Genomic DNA, 24,483 nt, shown 5'->3' with positions numbered 1-24,483 from the left:
TATAATTTATTATTATAAATTATAACTATATAAATTGTAATTAATCATTATACATTAGAATTTTATAATGATAAAATCATGACAATTAGACTGTGATTATAATCATGTAGCTATAATTATTTTAAGCAAAGTTATATCTAGATTTAATAGTTGATCACTCGAGTAAAAAAGCAAAAATAAAATTTTAATATCATAGAAATACAAAATATGTATAAATAAATAAACACGTTTCTTTCACAATAAATACTTAAACATTTAATTATAATTATTGCAATAATTCATACAAAAATATAGAAACATACACATGAATGTATCCTGGGGACATCCTAGATATCCTCCAGAATATTGCAGAATATCCTCAGGCAATTCTCAGGACATTGAAATATCACTAAGATATTCTCAAAATATTTTGTGCTAGGTGAATGCATTTAAAGTGAAAATTTCGGCAATAAATGTATAACAAAAAAATATATATCAAAAGAAAAGTTATATCATACTAATCTCTGCAGAAAGTAAAAAGTCAGAATCAAATTTGTTAAACCGAAAAAGAAAAAAAAATTTATTTACTAAAATTTATTTATTGTATAATATAATATTAAGTTGGAATAAATAAATTTTAGAAGTTTTTTCTAACAATAAATTTCAGTGCATTCATATGCATATTCGTAATATATTCATTTGCAGCGGGGGTTTTGCGCGGATGTTTCATATTTCATGTTCAAGAAAAATTGTTTTCTCATCAGATAACCCTTCCGATATATATTATTCATTCTCATTAAAAATTCCAAAAAAATATATATTTGTTCATATCTATCCTTGTATGGAAATTTTTCTTAATCATTAAATATGACGATTGGAATTTAGCGAGTCACGATATTTATACATTTTGAGTCATGCCAAGAGTTCGCATCATTCGTTTCGCGATATTTTGCCGACCGATCGAGAAATATTTCTTTTTTCGAGATGTAAAATACGCAAAACCCCCGCCGCGAATTATCCTTACAAAAATGAATGACCGCACTTACACGCGATATTATTGGCGGATTTATAAGTTGGTCACATCGGACGAATGTGCGAAATACCAATCAACGTGATTCGCGAAACACTCGCCGTCGACTGCAGTTTATCACACACATATGTGTGATGTATTCATCCTGGCGAGAAACGAATTCGTTATTTCAAGCATAAACAACGAAACTCAATAAATCACGACGAATGGAATAAATTATTCGATGAACGTTACTCCCAAGAGTGAACTATATGCAATCACGAATTAGAAGTTTTCTAGATGATTCTAGAGCCGAATCCAGTGTTTGACATTGATATTGGAACAACAAAGGAGTACGCAGCGCAAAAACGCTTTGTTACGGTTATTTCTGCATCGGAATTGATATATTTTTGTGTGCAACGCTCTTAAAATAGAGCGTCGCTGTGGCGTGCGATGTATTTTCCGCGCACTGGCAAAGAGAGAAGAACATGAGTTTTGAGGTTACCACGATTCCTGGGTGATTTTAGCTGGTTCTCAAATATTATTGATATCATTTGCAATCTGCGAGGATGGATACTGTATGCGAGATAACAGATGAACAGCAGCTGATCAATCGGATTTACTATTTTGCAAGGGATGGACTGTCAATAGCTCTTTGCGACCTGTTGAACAAATTCAACACTGATGCCAATCATCTGATTAATCAGGTATTTGTTGCATCATTCTTCGCTTCTGCCTTAATCATTCGTGGAACTTGCATATCATTTACTAGCATTTAATTGTCTGTAATCCCGACATAAATTTCTTGATTAATCATAGCTAAATGCTGACCATTGCATTGTCTTCCAATGTTCCAAATTTCTGTTGGAAGTTTCATGCAGTTATTGTTTAGTGCACATACAATATTTATAAGGAATTATAAGGATTTAAATATGTTTTGTAAATATTTTTTTTATCTAAAACTGCAAAATATATGTCAACTTTTAACTTTAGTTGTGACACATTTGGAAAGAATTATTCAGGACAACTTGCAACACATGATAAGCTATATATATTTAAATATATGTTGCAAGTTGTCCTGAATAATTTTGTTTTAATTGAGTATATAATATATAATCTAAATAACAATTTTAATTAATTATTTTATACAAATCAGAAACAATTTTAAAAGCAATATTTATATATTTGCATATATACAAAGAGAATGTATAAATTTAACTCAAGGAATGAACTTAAGGAACTTAAGAATGTATTAATTTAACTAAAAGGAAAATATTTATAATAGATTCTAATAATGTAAGTTACAATTTTATATTTTTTTACAATGTACATAATATTGTTTTATTATTATTATTAGAGCTTTCATGCAAATTACAAAGTACTATATGAATTTCTTATTTTTATGCATGCACACACAAATGTTGTTTTAGACTTTAAATTTACATGTGTTATTTTTTTTTCTTAAAATCGTTCAACTTGCAAGGTACAGTTTCTGAAATAGCGTTTAAATTTATATATATATTTATTCTTTAAGAAAAATTAAAAATTTTGCACTAACATTTTGCGATGGCTCTCAATGCCTTTCTATTATATTATTTGATAGTTATTATATGAGCCTTTCCATTATATGTGTTATATGTGTTTAAATTTATATTTACAGAAAGTTCTAGAAGATGATGGGCAGAGATGTACGCCTTTAATAATTGCTGCACGATATGGTCATGGTAAAGTAGTTAGGACATTACTTGAGAAATTTAAACCTGATTTGGAACAGGAAGGAACGGTGAAATTTAATGGATATGTCATTGAAGGAGCCAGTGCACTTTGGGCTGCGGCAGGTACAATCGCAAAATAATATATAAAGAGATGTTTTATAATGAATCTGCTGCATCAATAATACGTGTCAATTACAGGAGCAGGACATTTAAATGTTCTCAAGATTCTTGTAAAAGCAGGAGCAAATGTTAATCATCCGACGAAAACTAATTCTACCCCACTTCGAGCGGCATGTTTCAATGGACGTTTGGATATTGTTAAATATTTGACTAATCATCAGGCAGATATAAATATCCCTAACATGTTCAATAACACTTGCCTCATGATAGCATCTTACAAAGGACATCTTGATATTGTAAGCATAATTATTATATAAATTATATAAGAAAGTTTATTTTTTATACATCTACTTGTTATGCAATTAAATTATTGTTTGCATAGATTTAATTAATTTTTTTAAATCTAAATATTCTTTTATTATGATTTAGGTTAATTTTCTATTAAATAAAGGAGTGGATTCTAATAAGAAAGCCTATTGTGGAGCGACAGCATTGCACTTTGCCGCCGAATGTGGACATGATACTATCGTTTGCGAATTATTAAAGTACGGAGCGAAAATGACAAAGAATGTAAGTGGTATGACACCTTTAATAACGGCTGCCGAGCGGACGCGCGCAGAAGTCGTTGAATGTCTAGTACAAAGAGAAGAAGTGACAAAGGAAGAAATAATAGATGCTTATGAACTGCTTGGAGCATCTTACGCTAATGATAAAGATAGTTATTGCCTAACCAAGGCATATACGTACCTATATAAAGGAATGGAATTAAGGTGAGAAGAAACGTTTTGCTTTTCTGCATTTTTTTACTTATTTTTTCTAACATATTCTTTATGTTTTAGGTACAGTGATACTAATAATATTGTACATAAGCAACTAAGTTCAATTGTGAAAGCGTATGAAAACTGGAAGGAATGCGAAACGCTAGAAAGATTAGAAAGTATCAAAAACAATCCTAATGCTATACACATGGAATCGCTCGCTATTCGGGAGAGAATATTAGGTAAATGTACATTCGATACTTTCGTCGAAGTATAGTTATATTTAATATTTTCGTAAAAAAAATAAAAAATATTCTTTGCTCATCAGGTCTAAATAATCCAGAGTTGCCTCATCCTATAGTATTTAGAGGCGCTATATTTGCGGATAATGCCAGATTCGACAGATGCATAGACTTGTGGTTGCATGCTCTGAGACTGAGACAGCTCAATAATATATCCATTGTCACGGATCTTCTTCGATTCGCGCAGGTCTTCTCACAAATGATACACGTTGGTGTCGATTTGGAGCTTTTGCAAGTTACAAATGTGCTGGAAGCAAGCGTAACTGAGTTAAGTAGGAACAAAGCGAAAATTCAAAATCCGGATCCCAAGGATGACATCGATCAATGTGTCGTAAGTAGTGAAGAAGTTTTATGACATACAGTCGCGTGTTCTAATAGTGTTTGGTGCGTCTGTATTCAGCAGTTAATTTCTCATTAGTATTGAAAATATAATTTTTTAAATGTAAATTGTTTTGTATGAATCATAATTACTCGCATGGTTCGACTACTTTATATTTATACTTATGAATGTTAACGCACCGGACAACGTTAACTCTTTGAGGATGATAAACTTATCTACGCAAAGAGTTGATGTACGCAAACTGTATATTGCATTTATGACAAATAGAAACATATTTCTACATATTTAGAAATAATGTCTGCATAGGAAGAGATGGAATCAAATATTACAACGACTCTATATATTCTAACAATTTTGACAAAACTTATGACACTTAACGGAAGCAGATGTGACGAGTCAGACTTGACACAGGCGCATCATTTAGTGCATAAATTGTGCGCTTTACGGATGAGTCTGAAAGATGGACAAACTCTATTGCATCTTGCTGTGAATGCCGAAACTCCTGTCGACGATTTTCATACTAATGATGTCTGCAAGTACGTTCAACTGCAATAACAAAGTAATATATATTCTGAACTGGAACCACATCAAGTAATTTGGCTTGATTGTAAAAATAACCCCCAAAAAACAGAAAGAATTCGTCTAAATCTAGCATAGGTATTTGCAGTCCATCAATTCCTCGTATCAATTTTATTTGTTTCATTTCTAGATTCCCATGTGCGGCTACGGCGAGATTATTGATTCGTTGCGGTGCTGATGTGAACGCAATGGATGATGAAAGAAGTACACCACTCCATGTTATTGTCGGTTACGGTAAAGCAATTAGGTATGTATTATGTAGATATGTATTTGTATAATATTGAAATCAATATTACACAAATGTATATTAATATACAATAGATTATTTATGCTAATATCAATAGATATAGATTTGATAGATTCTTCAATTTTTTTTCAGCGATTTTGCGACTTTACATTCAATTATAATAGATCTTATAGAAGCTGGCGCACATATGGATACAGTCAATAATAAAGGACAGACACCATACAATGCAGTCGCAACAGGTTTTTATAGATTCCATTTAAACATCTTTTTTTTTTTTTTTTTTTTTTTTCTTTTTTTGCACGTGAATTTACTTAACTAATATTTTACTTCTATTTCAGGAGTAGCTAAAATTATATTACGAACTCAGACGAAATTATCATTAACATGTATGGCGGCCAAAGCAATCAAAACTTACAACTTGCCCTATCACGGTAACGTTCCGCGCTCGCTCGAAAGTTTTATAGAGCTGCACGGGCCCGGTTCAGAATCGCGGAATCAGAGCTGATGAGTCTTTAACGTTACCAATGATGAATTGAAGTTTTCTTGTATAAAAAATATATTTTATAATGTATATAGTATGTCGGAAATGTTTGAATAGTCTCAAGCTCTGTATATCTCGTGTAATGTGAACATTACACACAGTCTCGCGAAGGATAATAACATTGAGATTTATACTTGTCTTGAATAGAATGCGATTTACATAGCGTATATTATTAAAATTGAATAATTATTATACAAAATCCGCAAGAATAGTCTTTCTCACTCTCACAATTTTATAAAGTCTTAAAAATATTGAGCGGAATTAAACTTTTACATGAAACATTTTATAAATACTGATAAATATTTATAATACGGCTATATACTCACTATGTTCGATTATTTTTATGGATTTTAAAATAATTTGAATAAGAGCTAAGAGTGGTAAGCAATAAAGTATTTAAAATATAATTGCTAGCGGCTGTTGTGCAATTGAATATTTGCTGTCGAGAGGTTTTCACTAACTTTGATTGTAATTACTGTGATAAATCAAGCTGAATAAACTGCTGAAACAATGATTAATTTGTACGAATACCCGATATTCAAATTATGTTCTTAGTTATTTAATAAAAAAAAAAGATGCGTAGTGCAATACAATTTGGAGAGATACAGGATATACTTGGTTGCTATATTAAATTTATTTAATATATTTACACATGCACTCAGTGTACAACTACGGAACTAGGAAAGTAATGGTAAAACGTAAGAATATACATACGCATATAATACTTTACAACATATTATTTACAATGTTTACAGACTCGTTTATTTTATCTACTTTACACATTTTACAACGGCGCTCGCTTATCAATAACACTTTTGTACAAATATACACGTGTGTCTGAAAATCTTTTGGCAAAAAGAAAAGAAAAAAAAAATAATAATAAATAGTAATCCTTAGGCAGGTACAATTTATTCTTGGCGGCAGGATTTACGTAGGCATACATTCGCTCGCGTTAAGAGGGAGAATGCACGCTTCGTAGCTCCGTGTTTAGTGCGTAACCGGACACGCCGATTTCACGCATCTAATTCGCTGCCCTGACCCTTTAGTCCTTTAAAATCGCAGAAAGGCGTTAATGCGATCCAACGACTGCAGAGAGATAACTATTCACGTACACATTTACACAACGAACGCCATTTCCAGTACAGTCAACATTGTTGATATTTTACCGCGTGTAGTAAAAGAACATTTCTACACGTTGTCGTTAGTCAATTATATATTTCCGATGCGTGATTTGTCGTTGGTCCACTGACATGTTACAATGTCTCGTACGGTGATCGTAGTAAGAGTAATGCACAATCTTTGCCAAACATTTATAACTGCTTCCATCGCAATTATTACGCACATCACTTATTCTATTTTCGCAAAACTTACTCGAAATTTTTTAACGCGTTAAGTAAATTCGTGTAGTAGGCAAGAAATTATATATCAGCGCTCGTATATACTGTTTTTGTTTCGTTCAGCAACGCTTGCCTCGTTAGAAATATATTACGGTAAAATTAATTGGTTGCATTGTGTCGCATTTTAAAAGCCCGCTATAAAAAGTCGTTAGACTTGAGAGATGAATTCTTCGCGGAATTATCGAGCGTTTAAAATGAATGGAGTTATTTTAAATACTTTAAGAAGGTAAGCGCTAAGCCGTCTCGATAGATGGAATATTTCCATTCAAAGTCCACAGCACGTTGTATTGTTCTCCATTTTCTTTTTCCTTCATGTCGCGTGCTCAAGCGTAATAACAACAATGAGTTTCACGGATTCCATTCACGTTTTAGCATAAATGAAATGCTCGTTAACAGTTTTCTTTCAATACTCCACATTGCACATAATCTATATTAAAAATTCTCTTCTTTAATGACTTTATAAAACTATTTTATTCACTGGTATAAACAATATATTGACACAATTCGGTTAAAGTTATATATTCCATGATGGAATTTATTTTTAAAAAATGCTTGTAATCCGTTTGTTGCCGAAATTTCGTAAAATTTTATTCATTCATAACCGAAGAAGTAACAAGAGTGTGTACAATTAGCATTACGCAGTAAAGACACTCGTTTGTACTTGTTATTCGTGTCTTCCGTGTTACGATTCGATTATATTTGACGAAGGCCGAGCGGATGTTGCAAAATTGTTTCTACCGATCATCACCTTTCCTGATAGGGGATTACTCCTACCGTCATTTTCTCAATTACGACTGCTTATGACCGGGTAGCTGCTCTTATCATCGCGTTCTTAATAAACCTTGACGATAATCTGGCAAATTATTGCAATTGCCACTTGGTTTTGTTGCAATCGTAGCTGAATTTGATCATGATTGGAAGCTACGTCACTAGTCTCTTTTTTTTCTCGATTAAATTGAACTTTCCGATTAGAGAACTCGAATTAATCATTCCAATCGCTCTTTCGAGTTGATTCTGATTAGTAATTAAGTCAATCGCTACCATTCCTGATTTGAGTCGAAGACTATTCCAAGATCTCTAGCTAAAAACAATCTATTAGAATTTATCGAATGAATAATATCTCAATCATTTAGAATGAATGAATGAAAGTCGACAATTTTTACGTCCCTCGAATCTCTGATCGATTCACGCGACAAATCGAGAATAGCTCTTGAATGGTTCAATTTAATTCGTTCAATTCAATTGAAGTAGTTTCACAGGAATAAACTACGAAAAGTCTTTCTCGATACGATAATGAGTTTTATAAAAGTTCTTTTACGCTGTCGCTGAATAGCGATATGTGTCACTCGCGCTTACTTTTACCATGTTATAGATTATTCGCCATGCATTGTTATAGTGGCGATAAGACTGTCTTTCTTCTTCAACCAATTTAACACTGTCTCTGAACACTCGCATATGTTTCATCCTTCAATCCACAAAATAGCGAGCGCAGTATGAAACATGAGTCGGCCTGCAGCGTGCGGAATAAATATCTCTTTGTCTTTCCCCATTTCTTCGTTCCTCCCCCGCGCTATTTAGCGTCGGCGAACGTTTGGCACGAGCGAAGCGACGAACGTGACTCTTATTCACGCTGCCGACCAAGAGAGACCGCAGTTTCAGCGGCAGCCGCATCCGAGGACCGCCATATCCTGGTAGTTCTTCAACACCACCTTGTTCTCCTCGTCCAGATAGAGCATCGATATCGAGCTGAGCGCGGTCGGCACGCAGCATGCCCTCGGCACCATGCTCGGCTTGGTCGAATAAACGAGCGTCTGCACGATCGCGTGATTCGTCGAGTTCAGATGGTCCGTCAGAGGAAACGGGCAATCACCGTGGCAGTAGAAGGCGTCGTATCCGGGCGGCGCAACGATCCAGTCATTCCAGCCGACGTCCACGAAGTCCACGTAGAGCGGATGCCGGCGGCAATGCTCGCGGCCGTCCTTCCGCCGATTCTTCCGCAGCGCGGCCCGCCTGGCACGCCGGTCCATTATCTGTCGCGCGGATGCCATCTTGTAGCGGCCGTCGTCCGTATACGTGAAGAGCATCGGCTGGTTCACCACCCACGCGTCCTGGTGCTCGTCGACGCCGCGCTTCAGCCGCACGTGCTCTTGCGTGAGCGTGCCGGACACGATCACCAGCAGCCCGTGATTATTGCGAGAGTTCTCCATCCACCTCACAACAGCCGGATACACGTCTAGACTGATCGTGGAGTTCTTCATCACGTTGATCACTTTGCTGTCGACCAACCGTAGCATCGGCTTGCTACGACCCTTCACGCCCGGCCGTATTATGTCGTATATCAGCACTCGGCTGCGCTTAGGACGCCCGTCCGCGTCGTCCGGGACCGCGACACGCGACAGGCTCAACTCGGCCGCCTGTAGCATCTCGTCGTCGGGTATCTTGCTCAGGTCGAAGGACAGCCGAAAGCGGTTCGGCGATTGAAACTTGTGATCCACCTCGCTCTCTGAAAAAAAATAATACGGATTATAAGGACGTGCTCGGTCATTTGCTCGAACAAAAATTAACAAAATTAATTTTAAATTGGCTTTGGAGAGCGCACAGTTACAATTAAATAAACTTGCTTTCATTTCAAACAACTCGAATTTAAAACAAAACAAAATGATGCAACTTGAAAGAAATAAAAATCATTATCCTAAAATAGAGTTTACGTTTCTAGACGTAAAAACTTTTAAAACATTTCTCAGGCACGTTATCTCATAGGTCGCAGCGGAATTAAAAATAAATCATGGGTTTTGTGTAGAAAAACTGCTTGGAGATTCAGAGGAGGTGATTCTCGAAATTTCCTGTTTGTCGTGCCGGCAAATTTATCAGACGTGTTTATTATCTTACGACATTTGTATTAATAAGGAGTGGCGCTTGGGATAATCTTCTATTCGCGCGACCCGCGCGAATATGTTACGACGCGCGAGGCGCGCACGTAATTTAAGCTTCTGCGAAAATAGCTAATAACATTAAATGTATGACGCAGTTGTTCCTCGGACGATTCGAAAAACAGTGGAGACTGTAGCGTGCAGACGCAGTTGTAATGCGTATGTAAATTTCATAAGACGATACTGCTAATACTTGCGCATACGCGCGCATAAATACAGCCACGCCGCTCTCGAGCGTGCTACACACGTCACGCTGAATCTAGCAGTTTCTGTGGACGCGAAGCGGATAGAAATATCAAAGGGTTCTTCTCGCAGCCTTGCGCAATCTAATCTAAATTTCTGAACAATGCTTAATTCATACAACGCGAAACCCGACTGACGAAAATAGATAGCGTTACATTTTTCATTTGATCGATAACGTCGAATCATGTATTAATACTTTTTTGTATGTAAACATGTTATTTTTAAGATACTGAGATACGTCGTTTGTGCGGAGAAAAAGCTACATTATTTTTTTTTTTTTTTTTAGCATCTTCACTCCCACCGACATGCTCGGAGAAGTCATCGGGTTTATTTACAAGTTTTCGTAGCGAGCATGGAACACGTCAGAATTCTTACTGAAGTTCCAGCGTATTTTCTTAACCTTGGAAGTCGTTCAAGAATTGGTAACAAAGTGCCGAAACATTGGTTTTATCAGATTTTGTCTGAGCAATAAAATTCCGGAATTCCGTGGATTAATTTTCAAACAATCGCAAGCACCGATAAAATTCTTAATGCACAGCGTCCGATGACGCCGCATTCACAAAGAAATCTAAACGACTCATCGATTCACTTAAAATCAAAGGATAAACTAAATCATAATATCAATAAATAAATCAAATCGTCGTTTTTCCAAGAATCGAAACCGACATAATTAATCGATACAATCAATCGAGTTTAAATAATGGCACAAAAGTGCGTTTACACATTTTTTTACACAGGAGAAAATTGAAGTATCAATGAAATAAAATAGCCGAAGTAAACTCTGGAAATAACACGTCGGCACGGTTTCTCATATCCTTAATTCTCAATTCGAAATGACGCGTTAAATTGTCAGCATGCACTCAGCCCTGCGCTCAATATTCTTATCAGAATGCCTTTGTCAAAACGCATTAGGCTCACGATACGCCCGCACACTTTCCATTATGCATCCTCCTTAATTGCTCTCACCACTTTCACTTTACGTTATGTCATCCCCGTGAATACCTAAGCGCCTGACTTCAGAATTATCATGAAGCTGCAATATGAAATTATCATGATACTAGCTATCGTCGCGATGCGAGAACAATCGGTTAGAATGCCGGCCCGCTTAATCTGACATCCGGATATGAATCATTGGGACGGAAGCTGGACCTCCCGAGAGCGAAAGGTGGCTCCCCAGAGAGTCCCTTCGGGCATTCCAATGCGATCTCATCACCGGACGTTAATACCCTCGCAGAAGAGATAGAGCGTATAAGGAGCTGATTCTCTTCTTTTTTTTTTCGAGGAACCCCGCAGGACACTTGAAAGCGGGGGCCCAACAAGCGCGTTCTCAGCAATCAGCGTGACCAAAAAGGCCCTTTGTCGGTTGAACAACCATAAAATTGTTTGGATGCCTTTCTTTTCCTTTTCACGCGACGGACGAGTCGCGCGAACACAAAGTATGATCTCACGAACTTCTCTTCGCGCTCTAAATTCACGGGAAATCGTAATTTCAACCCGATTAATATTTTTAGTGAAATGAAAGAATATGTATGTCAATCAAATATGTCTGGAAAAATAAATGGAAAATGCAAAATACGAGTTATACAATGCCATGTTTGAAACATTTTAGTAAAATCTCGATACTTCCAGATGTAATTATGCAATTTTTCTATCATTTCACAGCGAAATCTAAATATTATAAAAAAATTGAACTATTTAGAGAAATTTATGTTGATAGATTTACGTGCAATCAAGTTATATAAACAAATTTTAATAAATAATATTCAAAATACGAAAAAGATTTAAGTGTGAAATTTTATTCAAGTTTCTTTTGCGATACGTTATTTACGCTGAATGATAGCGTAAATTTTTTATGGAGGGGAAGAATCATTTCCTGCACACCGCGGCTTGGAATAAACTTAATATGTACAATTATGCCAATTATGCCAGTTACACTTAGCGCAAACCTGTAATTTATGGAATACATAATGTCTTCCCGAAATTACCGACAATAAACGACTAAAAAATTTATGTGAACGAAGCGAAAGAAAAGCATATTGTTTATATGATGGAATTAGTTTCATTACAAGTATTTTTATCAATTATCAATGCTTTATATTTACATAAATTCTACAAAACATCTCTGATTCAACGTTTTTTCTTAATGCAGATGTTTTATACGAGAAGTTCTCTATGAAGTTTCTTATATTTAATCTCGTTATTCATGAAAGAGCGAATAATTCCAGAAAAAATCTAACAAAGTCGCATAATCGCGCAATGATACAGAGTTCTGAATGGCATCACATCGACATACATGAGAAAAGTACCTTGTCGAATCGACAAAGCGCGATCCTTCGAAAATTTGTCATTCACGTTTACTGACAACGTGGAACGAATGACGATTGATAACGAGTGCATTGCATTCCATTTACTACTGCACTTTCACTGAGAGTCGAAAGAGTCGCCAACCTGTTTTCGAATTACGAATCTCAACTCGCTAGTTCTTACCATCGTTCAATGATTCACGATTCGCAAGTGTGCAACAAAGTGTACGCTTGCGTATGCTATGTTATTATCTATTTATTCACATAGATTGATAACATTAATTTTGCACGTATGTGTTTCAAAATATATATATATATATTGACGACATCATTGCTTTAAAATATATTAGCGACACAAACCCGAGGAAATGCAACGCATGTGTAAATGCAGCATTAATATAAATGCACCACAGATTTATCTTGTAACTGTTATCGTAGCTGTCGAATATGTCACAAGTTTGTAATTTTATTATAATCGCAACTTTGCTCATCCGCGAAAATTGAGAAAGTTTATAAACTGAGATCGAGACATGACACAACTGTCGAAAAAAGTTAATCCTCAATTCAACTATTTTGTGACAATATTACTTTTTTGTTCGTAAAAATCTACATTACGTTTCTATATAAATCTAATCTTTTAATCGCGAGGGATCTTTCTAAAAATAATTCTTCTCCTTTGCCTCTCACATTTTCTTCCAATTAATGAAACACAAATCCACTCACCGACATGTGGAAAGGAGCGAACGGTGTTAGCTGATCGCGTGTGAAGGCCCGGCTTCGCGATGTCGGCGATACCGATGCTGTTCTGACGAGCATGAAGCTTCTTGAGTGATTCCGGAACATAGGTCTCGCCCTGCGGCTTCGGTCTCTTCGTGATGCCCATGAGGGACATGAGGCTGGCCTCCATCCCGGCGATCACCTGCTCGCGACTCTCCGTGTTGAAATGATGCGATTCCGACAACGACGACGATGGTGCGGTCGTGTCCGTGCTTAAGAGCGCCTCTGCATTAGCATTCGCACTTGTTAGCAGCGCGACTGCTGCCACGAGCACTAATCTCAGCAGCGGCGGCATGCGCATCGTGACGTCGTCACTCACTGACGTTACCTCCCTAAAATACAAAAAACAAAAAAAAAAAACGTTAAAAAGAGCCGTCTTTAATTGAAGATCTGTGGCGAATCGCTGAAAGCAATTACGAGATTTCAACAGAAAATGATATGTCGATAGAGGAAACGATTAATGCGATTAATTATTTGAATATTAATTGAAATTGGAATGATTTTCTTTATAAATTTCACAATTGTATGAAGAAAGTGGCTTATTAGGTATAAACACCCTTACGATTTTTTTATTTCAACAGGAACTGAACTCGAATGTTCCAGTTGGGTTTCTCCAGAGGGGTCTCGAAAAGAACTGAAGGAGCCTCTTACCTAACTGAACGACAGCAAGACTGAAGAGTTCATTAGGGACTGCACTTTGGTCAAAAGAATTTTGGGAAGGGATGGGACAACCTTTTTAGAGATAAATTATAATCCTTAAGATATAGATGTTTGAAATAGGCAGCAAAGGTTAAATGAATCATATAACACAGTTTGATGCCAAATAAGATAAATCACTTTGTTTAGAAATCAGTTTCACAAATTGTTTGTGAAAAATTTCCTAATTCAATCACCACCACGAAAAGATAAAAAAAATAAAAGACAATTTTTGGACGCTTTCATTAAATTTTCAATAAAAGCTACTTAGAGCGGTGTTAATTTTATAATTTCTCATGACTGTTCGAGACAATCGTAACACAAATTTAGTTTCTCCCGAATGTCAGCGACTATCGGAAATTTTACTCGGAGGGAAGTGCCTAATCTCTCTGAGTCGACACAAAATGAGAAGGAAGATCAGACCCAGAGCCCGAATTGATTGGTCATCGGTTCTTGGGACCGCCAATAAATGTGAAGGGATTCGAATCAGGCTTTGTTTCAAAGTAATCGCTTTCTCTTACTCTCAAACGTTTTTTTTTTTTTTTTTTTTTTTTTACGTTTTTATATATGGTGATACGAAAATATCCTCGAAGTATTTCGAAATAGATTAGATGAGCAAGATTAATAAAAAGTATAGAGACATCGATGGTGCGTAATAAATATTATTAACATTTTTTGAAAGTTTTGAAATAATTTCTTATCAAAGTAAGTAATTTCTTATCATTCAAGTCCCTTGCTGATAACTGAACTAGTAGTATTTAATCGAAAATTATATCCGGTTGAACGTGTATTCCTTACTGGATGTCATTAGCTTTGTAATTTGCTCTATTATTATTAACAATAGAAATGTGAATATATAGCGAAATGCATGTAAGTAATATTTTATAATTAAGTCTGTCAAGTTTAAAAATTATATGTAATGACTCGAGAGGCATGTCAGGATTTAATATAAAATGTTTCTCGTGCTAGAAGTTGATAAAATAAATTTGAAAGAGAGAGAGAGAGAGTTATAAATATCAGTTGAATCAGTAAAACTGCACACAAATAATTGATTGAAAACACTTGTTGACTTTCGATCAAAGAACTGCAATGGACTTTTAGATGTCAAACTAAAATGAATGACCGTTTAGCTTCCTTATTCATTCAATCGATCAATTATAATATATAATATGAATACGTACGATTTGTTTACAACAAAGTGTAGCTTCTAGAAAGGTCGGAAGAAGGAGCCGCGTTTGCCACTTAGAGCGTAAACGTCAGCCCGTCACGACTGCAATTTCGGGATTGATCGAACAATATTGTGTCGTGACATACTTGCTACGCATATTAACAGTGGATAGAGTTCCGTCGCGGGCGGATGAAACTGGTTTTATCCGCGATTTTAAACGCGCGTTTTCTCAAAGGCGGAATATTTATGTGACGTGGCGCTCGCTCGCGCGCGCAGCCTTTTATCGTAGATGTGTTCAACGGATATGTGTTCCACTCTCGATTTCATTCAGTGTAAAATGCTAAGACTGGCGAATGCCTTCCTGTTAGCATTACGAATATCGACGCGCGAGGCGCAGAAAGACGCGTAACACTCATGCGAGATGGAAACAAGCCTCTTTTGTTGTTGTACAAGGAAGACTTATTTCAATCTTGTACATCAGTTATTGAATGAAAAAGTATTTATAAGACGGCAATAATAAGTGGAAATTAATTTAGCAACAGAATTGTTACGGCAGAATATGATACTTAGATTTTTGCCTTCATGAATTTTCTCTGCAATTACAATAATGTGATTACGCTGTTAAAATAAAGTAAGATTAAATAAGGATTTCACGGATTTTTAAATCCTAAATTTTGAGCGTTATTTTGGAATCGATACATTTTCGTTCAGAAATTGTTAATCGCTCAAATAATCAAGAAGGCAAGATAAAAAAAATATTCTTTACATCGAAGAGAAAAAGAAATGCTCTAATAAAAATGTTTCAACAAGACGAAATCCAATACGAATAATGCATCTGAATAAATCATAATACATAATGAGTGCATTAAGGAGATACATTATTGGTAAAATATCACTTCTTGTAATTGAACACGATATTTTCCTCTTCTCGGTTTTATAAAACAAGCACATAATGTTGCGGCACGAGTTCTTGGTATTCGTCCATGCTTGGTATTCTTATTAAGAGTGATGCTATACGCACGCTAATTAAATTTAATAATTCCCTTCTCGGAAGTGTTAAACATGTCTTCTGGAAGCCAACGCTTTCTTTTGCCACAAAATCAACAGGCGCTATCTTTTTTATTATCTTTAAATTATGTTTTCCGAAACGAGCTATGAAAGAAATATTATACAATATTCTGCTTTCTATTGATTGTTGAATTTATTGAACGATCAAATTTTTATTCGCGTAGCAAATATGTGCGTTTATTTTTTCTACCAATGCAAGTGTTAAATTATCAACGATAACATTTCCGACTATGTATTATTATTCATCTTTTTTAATGTTTCTTATATCACACAGATATCATTCAATAATTATATATTTATAATAAAGTCGATCAAGTTATATATATCATATATATAAATTATAATAGAGTAATTACGAAATAAAGTGAAGAAGAAGAGAGAGGGACAGAGCAAAGAGCGATTAGAGCTGTTAGTTGGACAATTCGACAGTCGCAAGATTAAAATTAATTAGACTCTCGATTCGCACTGATCACGCGTCTTTCCTCGCGTCCTTAGCAGATGACAGAGATACAATATGGCGGTTTGTAGTGCTCGTAGGATATTCCGTTTTAGCTCATCCGCGGTTCGAGGGTCTCGTTGCCGGGCCTCTTGTATGCGGCCCTGGCACGCACGAACGATCGGAGACAGAGGGGCAGAAAGGTTGGTGGGACCAGAGCCAAGCTGTCTGCCGCCGCCGCCGCCGCCGCCTCTCGCGCGGAGAGCTTGGCTCTCTCGGAACCGTCGCGGCGCGGCAGCCGGGAGCGCGGCTCTCGCGTTGCGCGTTAAGTAATACCTTCACAAATCCTTTCTTTTCGAGCACGCCTCTCTCGAGCAGCGACCAACTTGTTTTTTCAAGGACAATGAATTTACCGATGGACGCATTCGCGCGGAAAAGGCTCGTCACGCTTGCATTCCTCGCGGTGCATTAATGGTGGGCGCGCGCGCGCGCGCGCGCGCTCACGTTCGAGCGCCGGAGCAAAAGGTGCCTCGGAGTACGCAGGTAAACACGTAGCGCTCCAGCGACCACGGCAGCCCCCTTCGACCACCGGCGATAGATAGAGCGGTCCCCGAGCCAGGTATGCCGGAGCGACGGGGGGAAAATAACGTTGCGTTTTCGAGGGGACCACCCGTGCGCTCGACGACGGGATCGTTAGCGGACGGTGCGGTGGCGGTTTCCGTAGAAATTAACTCCGGCGGCACCGGCTCTCTCGTTCTCCTTCGTCCCGGCGACTCGCGCTGCACCACACGAGCGTTGGTAAACAACCGCGCGTTCTGCGCATCGTTCTCTCCGCGTCGCTCTGCTACCTGGAAACAACATCCGACGCGAGCGAAACGGCGGATTTGCATTCGCATTCGCGCGCGCGCCGCTGCCAGCGCGGACGCTGGAATGCGGCGCGCTGGAATACACAAGGATAAGGTCGGCGCGGAGCGGGCGCGCTCGCGCTCGCGCGCGATCACATATAGCGTAGGCGCGTCATCGTCTAAAATAATCGGGCCAGGCGACGGCGGGGCAGCGGCAGGCGACGACGACGACGACGACGGCAGCAGCAGCGGCGACGGCGGCGACAATGAGCGCGGTTGAGGAAGAAGTGGGTCGGAGAGTAGAGCGGTAGGACGCGATCGGAAAGAAAGGAAATAGAAGAAGGAATCTCGCGGTCGCGCGAGTGCGCCGCGCGCTTCGCAGAGCCGCGAGAGAGACAAACGTAGCGCGGGGGGAGAAGGGAAATAAAAAAAAAAAAAAGAAAAACAGGAAAGGAGATCGAAGAAGATGCGGAGAAATAAAGACGGAAGCAGAATCGCGCGTGCGAGACGGGGAGAAAGAAGGAAGGGGAAAGACAGAAAGAAAGAGAGAAAAAGACTTAGGAATCCTTTGCTCACCTAACTAATCGCGAGTCCGTAGTTCGAGCAGCCACGGCATCTCAACGGGGGCCCCACGATTGCACCACGAGAGCGTAATCTCACACTGGCACCACTCGCGCGCGCGGTCCACAACGCAAAAACCAGGAGGGCACTCCTCCGGTGTCCGACGGCCGACGGTCAGTCCGCGCGCGGTAAGAGGAGAGGGGGTACGGGGGGGAGAGGAAAGAACGGACCGGAGCGTCCGAGGAGGGAAACGGCGTAGCGGCGACGACGACGACGACGACGACGACGACGGACTCCGCGAATTTCGCGGTTTCACTCAAAATCCGCGCTCCTGGTCGGCTATTACTCGTCGTCGCGGTGCGCTCTCTTCCACGGTACCATATACGGCCTCGCGAGCCACACGGCCGGGCATCTGGCCCCGATGGGCAGGAGGCGCGGCAATCCTCTTCGCCGATCAGGCGGTCATAACGCGCCGTGAACCGGAGTGCGCTCTCTCGTCGTTGCCGTCGTTGCTGCTGGTCGGCGGGGATGAGGGGACGGAAGGGGGATCTCGCGGCCCTCCTTCGTACACCTGCGCGACCTATCAACAGGTCCCCGCGTTCACTCGCACGCACGTACGTACGTACGTACGTACGCACGCACGCACAGGGCGCACCGGAATCCGGCCTCGCCGAGTTCCACGCCGATGCGCACGTATGCACGGATCCTGCTCCTTGATCTCTTGCTGCTGTCGCGGCTGTTGCTGCTGGCAGCTTACTCTTCCTCCTTCTTCTACCTGTTGCTCCGATACGTACTGCGAGATGCAGAAGCGCCGTTGACGGAGACGCGACAGACACTCGTGCGCGTCTCGTTTCTTTCTTTTTTTTTCCCCCCGAGAATAACGTCGCAATGTTGTGTCGCGAAGCACGACGAAGAGATCTATTCCCGATCCTTGTGGGTACGCGCAGCTGAGAGCGAGCCAACTATCACGACGAGGTTTAGGCAAGGCCGCGTCGAACGTGTGCTTGGACCCCGTTCCAGCGCGCTCCGTTCTACTGGCCCTTCCTTTTCTACCATGGATCGCCGCCCCTCCACTGGATGCCGACTCCAGGACCGCCGCGTCGATGCCATTCCACGCGCGCTGCATCCACTCGTTTTACTTTTTAATCCCGCGTTAATCCGTCGCGATTTACCGCGGACCGTATAATCTCAACGCATGACAGTGTCATCAATATCGCTGCATTCATCTGTCGACATCAATATCTTTACTTGCTTCAAAATTATTTCAAAAAACCTATTTCGTTTTGATACAGAACTATAAATTATACAATAAATCCACATTAAAAAATTAATGAGTTCAGCATTTCTTGGATAAAATTATGCTGAGGCTGTTCCTATTCTTTTCTTTTGGGATCAACAACAAATAAAATTCAGCCAAACCAATGCAAGTTTGGTAAATAATAATTTTTATAACTTTCAGTTAAATAAACGCTATGCAAGATGAAATTATGAAGAGCATCGCAATTTCGTCGAAATGAAAATATCAAGAATAAGGCCCAGTACCTTGGGACAGTGTCGCAGCGACGCTCCTGCGTTAACTCCATCGTCCTTATTCCTCTCTCTGGACACGTTGTCGTCCCTCACTCGCACTATCATTCTTGGACCCGCTCCACCAGCCAGTCTGCCGCTGCTGTGCCTCTTCTCTCCGTCTCGCTGCTCCCATCACACTTTTTACTCACTTGCTTGAGTGGTTCCCAGCCCTATTCCGTCGTTCATCTTTGATGTCCCAGCCTTCTTGGAGCCGTGCTCCGCATATCAATTCTAATCTGTAAAACATTTTTAAGCAGTTAGTTTTTGATAACTTTTTGTAAAAATTATGTGCTACGGCTCACAGAATCAACTATTTTTCATGAAATTAAAGATTGGATGTTGTCGGAAATCAAACAGTTGTAAAACTGTTCCTTAATTACTATGTTAATTAACATGCAATTATTATTGTTATCAATTTTAAAGTATTAGTAACAACATGAAATACAAATTTTAATAGAAACTTTACATTTTAAATTTTACTGTACAAAATTTCGCAATAATAAAAGTGCAAAAATGAGAATTTACTTACATCTGTATTATATATTAAATCTTAATATTTTTGTTGATGCAAAATAATTATTTACTTTATTCACGTTTAAAGATATTTATCATGTCAGACTTGGAAAGCGTCTCGAAATGGACATGGAAAATAATCATTGAAACATAATCTATGTGTAATATTCGAATTACATACCTCGATATTGTTGTGCAATTTTTTATAACCTATAATGTATGTCATATAATTTGTTATAACAATCTTAATGTGTGGAGCCTAATAATAAAAAACAAATGTATTACAATTATCTGCAGCTCACACAGTTCACGTATGAAGGCGTATATAAAAATATATATCGTAAACATAAAATTTATAAATAAAAAGCACCTACCGATCTCATTACGCTATTTCTCTTTCTTCCGGAAATTATTTAAAAGAAAATGGCGTTAGAAACGCCGCGTTACGTTTACGTCGATAACAATTTTTTTTATGTAGAGGAAATGATTTTATCATCTATCAATATATTAGAACTTTTTCTTATCGGTTAACAATTATGTAGTAGATTTATTCAAATTATTCATTATTCGTTAAAATAATTCATAATAAAACAACTTTTTATATTTACATATTATAATTATCGCCACTTCTTACAAAAATGTTTTACTCACTTCTGTATAGAAAGTTTTAATAAGTTTCACTTTTTATTTACGAAAGAATTACATTATACGTGTATATACATGAGAAATATTTAAAAATTTGTAAGTCATTTTATAACATTATATGTACAATATATATTCGCTTTAATAGCTTGTTTTAACAATTACGTTGTTACTTCGGGGAAAAGATTTACTAAAAGATGATCTAGCAAAAAGTATGCCAGATGTTTATTGAAAGGTGCATTTTGTAAAGGATCTAATAAAGAATCCATCAATTTCTTCCAAGGTTTAGAAAATGGCATTAACCACCACGGTAACAAAGAATACAGGCCCTCTTTGGCGGAATCGTAGTAATCATCTCGACATTTTCCTTGCAAGGAGAAGTCTTTCATGTAATTTTCATCTATTATTTTTGCATGCAAGAGCTTGACAACGATAGCAGCACGGCCACCACTTAGAAGCTTGATCAGCATGTTGTAGAACATTACGTTTACGATAGGATCCACTCTTTTACGCGATAAAGAAGCAAACATCCAGAGAAATCGCGAAATAACCGGAGGTATATTCAGCAGACTATTCACTGCAATAATATCGTTATCAACAATCTTGTATTTTTGGAATACAAATAAATATGTGAAGAATATTTTGAATCTTACCAGCTTCAATGATGCATAAACTCACACCTTTCACGTGATTACGTTGCGGTAAGTTGTATGGAAAATTTTGGAAAGCAGTAGGTAGATTTAGATTATTTCCGAACACTCCATCCAACAGTTTTTTACCTCTGCTTTCCATTTCGTTTAGATTGTGTTCGCTCGACGGTTCGACGCCCATATCCATGTGTTCATATTTTGGGTTTATAGACGCCAAGAAAGTGCTCATAAATTTGTCAAGATGCTGTCCCCTTTCTTTCCGCAATTTATAAGCCATGCTTTGATAGAGGATGCCGATGTCGGGTGTACTGTAGTTTGCAAAGTACGGTTTCAAGTTCGGCGTCGTGAGGAAAGTATAGAGAAGCTCACTGCTTTTTAACATCGGCTTGGATAGTAGCTTCTGCAAAAACTCCTCGTAACGTTGACAATTTGCTGTGAGAGGCAAATGCGGGTTTTTCCGCGACGGTAACGGCGAATCGCTCAATTCCTTATCGCCGTGAAACTCAGCAAGTCGCGTACGGAGTGTGTAGAAATCTTGATCTTGTCGCAGAACTGTCCACGGTTTGCAATTAGCCTCCGCTACGCTATGGATGGCGATCATGTACATTGGTTGCGCGCCGCCGCCGTCCACGTGTGAGACGGCAACTCGCAACGTCGTTAAATCACGGTGACACTTATCGCCGAAGCCTTTGATTTCATTATATGCTCGAGCCGTACAATCTACTTCCTCGACCGGATAGTCTTGTAGCTGAAATGAGCTACCGTCCATTGCTGTACGTAAAACACCGTCCATTTTGCCCAGTATATTATTGGTGGATCGCACAGAAGTAGATACATCTCCACTCATTCTGAAGTAAACAAATAATAAGATAAGAGAATTGTAAAGTAAACTAAATGGTAGTAATATGAAAATCAAAACCATATATATTTTTGAAAAACTTAAGCTTAACTAAGCCCGTGTTTACTTAAAAGCATACTCACTTGGCTGCAGCAGTTTTTGCTTGTGCAGATACTAAGTGACCGCACAAAAATTTATACAACTACAACAGTCAAATTTTATGATTAAAAGTTTAACCCATTTACAGCTAAAAATTCTAATAAAATATAAATTGTAAAGTATTTTTACTTGATAGCTATGATGGAATGATGGTAGACAAGTACTTTCGAGAAGTGCGTGTGCTTCTTGATGAGCTTGATAGAAAGGTCGTGACGTTCTTAATTCTTGAACTCTTTCTGGACCGCCTTCCAATACTAAAAATAAACACATATATATTTAATGATGTTGAAAATTCAAATTATTTACTTACAAATTACTTACTTTGCCGTATGCCTTTCGATATATGCAACGGTAAATACAAATATTCTGAACCGTCAGGATCAAGATATACCGTGTACATATTTTGAATATCTATATATAAACTTTTCTCAGCACTAGCCGACATTTCTGGATTTAACATACGTTTACTAAGATCGTCTAAAAACCGATAATATTAATTATAAATTATTTTCAAAAAATGATATATTACATGAAAAGTTATATATACCAATATCTAAACAAAATTGAAGAAGATTCATGGGTCCAGATTCTTTGATGTGTTGCATAAACATATATAATAGTTCAGGATCGTTCAAGACTTCGTTCAAAGACGGCTTAAAGTAATTGTGTATGTGTGGATGTATTGCTGGAGTTGTCACCCAAGACTGCAGCATTGGTACATGAATGGCCTCTGCAGCATTAGACAGAGAGGTATCGTGATGAGTGGATAATGTCACTAACATATTTATATTTTCTGGATCTGCAAGTGCATCAATTGCTGGCAAAAGCACCCAGTTTGCCAAAATTTCTCGAAGTATCACCTAAAAATACATATAAACTGAAAAAGCATATAAAATATTATAAGACCAATTCTCTTTTTTTTCTATATAAATTTTTAAAATAATTTACATATGGAAATCAAGATTAATCTCGAAACAACATATTACTTCGTTGTTTGTCGAGACATGTATGGCAGGTAATAAATGCGGCACCAATGTAGTGGCTAATCCTCGTAAATAATTCAGCTCAGCCTTTCTTGTATAAGCAGCTGGGTGAATTTTAGAATTCAAGTAACTTCCGATGTAATCTTGAGGTATTTTAACTCCAGACTGTGATTTTTTGAGAAGTACATTCCAATCTTGAGCATGTTGTATAGCCAAAGGAATCAAATCGCAGAAAATTATGGTTCCTATATCTGCACGCAATAATCGAAGAGCAATATTTTTTGCCGCTGTTGTTATAGCTAAACGTAGCTGTTGTATAAAAGCCTCATTTGCTGAAAAACTGGAGTACCATGTGCACACATAATTTTGCAGTATCTCTTCTAGAAGCTGCAATAAGATAATACAATTTTATGTATATTATTTATATACAAATAAAATATGGAATTTATAATAATCAATTATGAATAAAATGTATTTCATGCATATATTTATACATATACAAGTCTTATATTAATAAATGTAACAATTATTATAATTACCTGTTCTAATGCCTGATCAAAATCCTTGGGTACTTTGATCTTTGTTGAATGTGGCAATAATTTATGCCTTTTGCAGCTATTATTATTGCAAACATTGCATGAATCCTTTATTTCATATTTCGTAATAAATTTATCACTTGTGATATTGAACTTTGTTAGTAAGTTATCAACAAATTGCACCGCTTGAACAGCATAAAAACTGGCAGTTGCAAAAATGCTGACAACAATAAATACCCACAGAATACTGTAAAAAAATTAAGAAATTTTTCATATGCATTATTAAACACATTTATGTTAATAAACACATATCCCTTACCTTTCAAACACAACTACAATAAATGCGATAAGTAAAACAACGATCGCCGATACAACAATAAAAAAATATAAATCTTGCATTTCTTTGACTGATGTATTATCACAACAATTCTATTTAATAAAATATTTGTATATTTGACACTATTCGATATACCACTTTTACCGACGAACAAAACTACTGTGAAAATTACTGGCGAAGCACGTCTTTCTTATTGGAGCTTCAAGTTGCTTCAAGTGGCGACTCAGCGACTGGTGGCGACG

General features: G+C 37.7%; 3 protein-coding genes across 6 annotated transcripts; 1 reads left to right on the top strand and 2 right to left on the bottom strand.

Annotated features, from left to right (window-relative positions):
• The first annotated feature begins 1,048 nt into the window (after positions 1-1,048).
• Fem-1 (protein fem-1 homolog B) lies at positions 1,049-6,104 on the top strand. Its single transcript, XM_012367222.2, has 10 exons — positions 1,049-1,695; positions 2,649-2,826; positions 2,902-3,119; positions 3,253-3,593; positions 3,663-3,823; positions 3,910-4,214; positions 4,530-4,759; positions 4,933-5,049; positions 5,182-5,288; positions 5,388-6,104. The coding sequence occupies exons 1-10, from the start codon at positions 1,558-1,560 to the stop codon at positions 5,552-5,554; spliced, it is 1,962 nt and encodes a 653-aa protein (XP_012222645.1). The 5' UTR covers positions 1,049-1,557; the 3' UTR covers positions 5,555-6,104.
• A 205-nt stretch (positions 6,105-6,309) lies between these two features.
• dpp (decapentaplegic) lies at positions 6,310-20,493 on the bottom strand. Of its 4 annotated transcripts, XM_012367217.2 has the most exons (4): positions 20,471-20,493; positions 19,557-19,819; positions 13,187-13,572; positions 6,310-9,490 (listed from the first exon to the last, which is right to left on the bottom strand). In XM_012367217.2, the coding sequence occupies exons 2-4, from the start codon at positions 19,595-19,597 to the stop codon at positions 8,643-8,645; spliced, it is 1,275 nt and encodes a 424-aa protein (XP_012222640.1). In that variant the 5' UTR covers positions 19,598-19,819; positions 20,471-20,493; the 3' UTR covers positions 6,310-8,642. The 4 variants fall into 4 exon arrangements, with proteins under 4 accessions (XP_012222640.1, XP_012222642.1, XP_012222641.1 ...); XM_012367219.2 differs by lacking the exons at positions 19,557-19,819; positions 20,471-20,493 and adding an exon at positions 15,118-19,069; XM_012367218.2 differs by lacking the exons at positions 19,557-19,819; positions 20,471-20,493 and adding an exon at positions 18,030-19,067.
• A 265-nt stretch (positions 20,494-20,758) lies between these two features.
• Positions 20,759-24,483, bottom strand: LOC105672352 (sorting nexin-14-like). Its single transcript, XM_012367238.2, has 9 exons — positions 24,224-24,483; positions 23,908-24,151; positions 23,372-23,755; positions 22,933-23,245; positions 22,707-22,862; positions 22,515-22,639; positions 22,370-22,428; positions 21,392-22,236; positions 20,759-21,315 (listed from the first exon to the last, which is right to left on the bottom strand). Exons 1-9 carry the CDS (start codon positions 24,301-24,303, stop codon positions 20,900-20,902), a joined length of 2,622 nt encoding a protein of 873 aa, XP_012222661.2. The 5' UTR covers positions 24,304-24,483; the 3' UTR covers positions 20,759-20,899.

The sequence above is a fragment of the Linepithema humile genome, chromosome 5, assembly GCF_040581485.1.
Source record: "Linepithema humile isolate Giens D197 chromosome 5, Lhum_UNIL_v1.0, whole genome shotgun sequence".
NCBI lineage: Eukaryota > Metazoa > Arthropoda > Insecta > Hymenoptera > Formicidae > Linepithema > Linepithema humile.
The sequence above is the reverse complement of the archived record's forward strand: the minus strand, read 5'-3'. Positions and strand labels throughout refer to the sequence as shown.